Source organism: Austrofundulus limnaeus, unplaced genomic scaffold, assembly GCF_001266775.1.
Source record: "Austrofundulus limnaeus strain Quisiro unplaced genomic scaffold, Austrofundulus_limnaeus-1.0 Scaffold127, whole genome shotgun sequence".
Classification (NCBI taxonomy): Eukaryota; Metazoa; Chordata; class Actinopteri; order Cyprinodontiformes; family Rivulidae; genus Austrofundulus; species Austrofundulus limnaeus.
Genome location: NW_013952529.1, coordinates 1,438,075 through 1,439,987, shown reverse-complemented (window position 1 = coordinate 1,439,987; position 1,913 = coordinate 1,438,075). Strand labels below are relative to the sequence as shown.

The window sequence follows — 1,913 nt, the reverse complement described above, 5'->3', positions numbered from 1 at the left end:
GATGCATTCTGGGTACATGACAGATTTGATTTGTGATGGGAAACAAAAGCACGGAGTACAGGAAACTCTTCACTTCAAAATAAAAGCATGGATTTTAAAGTTTTCCATGTAGTTGCTCCAGTTGACCACTAGATGTCAGTCTTCATCAGCATAACATCTTTAAATCATTTCTGTGTCTCTAACCCTGTTGCTTCGACCAATTACGTCAAGTATTGAGCTCCAGTGTTTAAACTTTATTTTCTTTAAAAAAGTAGCTCCGATTGTAAAGTAAAATAAATCAATACATACAAAATTTTAGTATGGATTACAAACATTAACTGTTTTTGCTATTACCTTCCTGCTATGTAAGCAGACACAAAGCATTGTGGGAAATCAGAACCGTGACCCAAAGCAACAGTCAGCAGGATGTATACCTTCACAATAAGTGTGTTTATCTGGGAGGGGTGCTGTTGGATAGATCACGTGTTGTGATTCATTGACAGTCATACCTTCCACTGTTTAAGATAATGATGACTGGTAGATAATTAGTTATTAGTGGTACTGCATTTTAATTTTAGAAAGCGCAAATCTGTTTATTAATTATAAAAATTAGTAAGACCATTAAAGTGCAAACGAAATATTTAGGTCCGCAATTAGCGGATTTGCACTTTAGGGGGCTGGTGACCACCACTGCAGTCTGTCCACCAAGGTCACAACATATTGATACCAAACCATGATTTATTCACTATAAATACACAGAACAAGTCTTCAGCTGCATGGCTGTGGTACTAAGAGGAAAGAGGATGTTCATGAACAACACCTGGTTCATAAACAGGAAGTTCTTTACCTTTTGGACGGTAAAGGTCCGGATGACGTACTCAGCCAGAGGTTCGGTTTCTATCAGGGTCACCTTGATGTCTCCGTACACCTCTGTCTCATCGGGCCAATAACGAACACACTTCACCTAAAAACAGAACAATTCTCATTAAAGTGCCGAAAACATTCCTCAAATACAAAAAAATCAAAGAAAACAACTTTATATTTAAGAAACTTGACATAAAACACACGTTTGAATCCGTTTTATCACATAAGTGGCTTATTTTCTTTTGAACTTGGCTCAGCTATAGTGAAACAGGAAGTGACATCAAAGGGGAACTCTTTACCAAAAGTAACTTCCTGGTCTTTGTTTATTACAACATATTATTTAAACTCTGACTCTTCTTTATCTCTCTGATAGACTCAAAATAATTTAACAAATCAGATTCTTTTTTACAGTCCGAGGTGTCGGATGTTGTAACACTGCTCTGTGTCCGTGCGGACATTCCCCTTTGACATCACTTCCTGTTACTTCACATGATAATATCTCAGCAACTGTTCATCTCAGTGTCGTAAAACCTCTTTTGCAATATATTATTGATGTTAACTTTCCAACAATGCATCCTTATTTATCACAAAAACCTGATGCCACAGGCCCTTTAAATAATAGATTAAAAACTCACTCGTCCCACTTCCACCAGATTTGTCACCATGACGATGGAGGCGGAGTTTTCCTGCCACACCATCCTCCAGAAGTCCCTGACCGTCTCCTGCATGGGTCCTGACACACACACACACACACACACACACACATGTAAAACCACAACAAAGTCATCCCAGCGTCACCTAAAAATACCATCAAACATGTAACAAAAACACACAAACACAAGTACACACACAGGTACTTACACATCATCAATCCCTGATAGTAGTTTGGGGGGTTTGAGGTAATGGGGTCTTAAATTTGTCAGGGGGATTTCATACGGCAGTTCAGATTTAGGAGGCTGTGGTAATAGCCTTGCAGTCCGAAAGGACACCATTTACCAGGTGGCACACACACACACACACACAGACACACACACACACACACACACACACACACACACACACACACACAC

At 39.3% G+C, this 1,913-nt stretch overlaps 1 protein-coding gene across 1 annotated transcript in view; it reads right to left on the bottom strand.

The window, feature by feature from the left end:
• Positions 1-1,913, bottom strand: part of ptprt (protein tyrosine phosphatase receptor type T) — a gene marked incomplete in the record, with an annotated part of 388,491 nt that overhangs the window by 22,608 nt on the left and 363,970 nt on the right. The window contains 2 exon segments of the mRNA XM_014015350.1: positions 827-943; positions 1,479-1,592. Of these exon segments, the coding sequence (XP_013870804.1) occupies positions 827-943; positions 1,479-1,592 (231 nt within the window).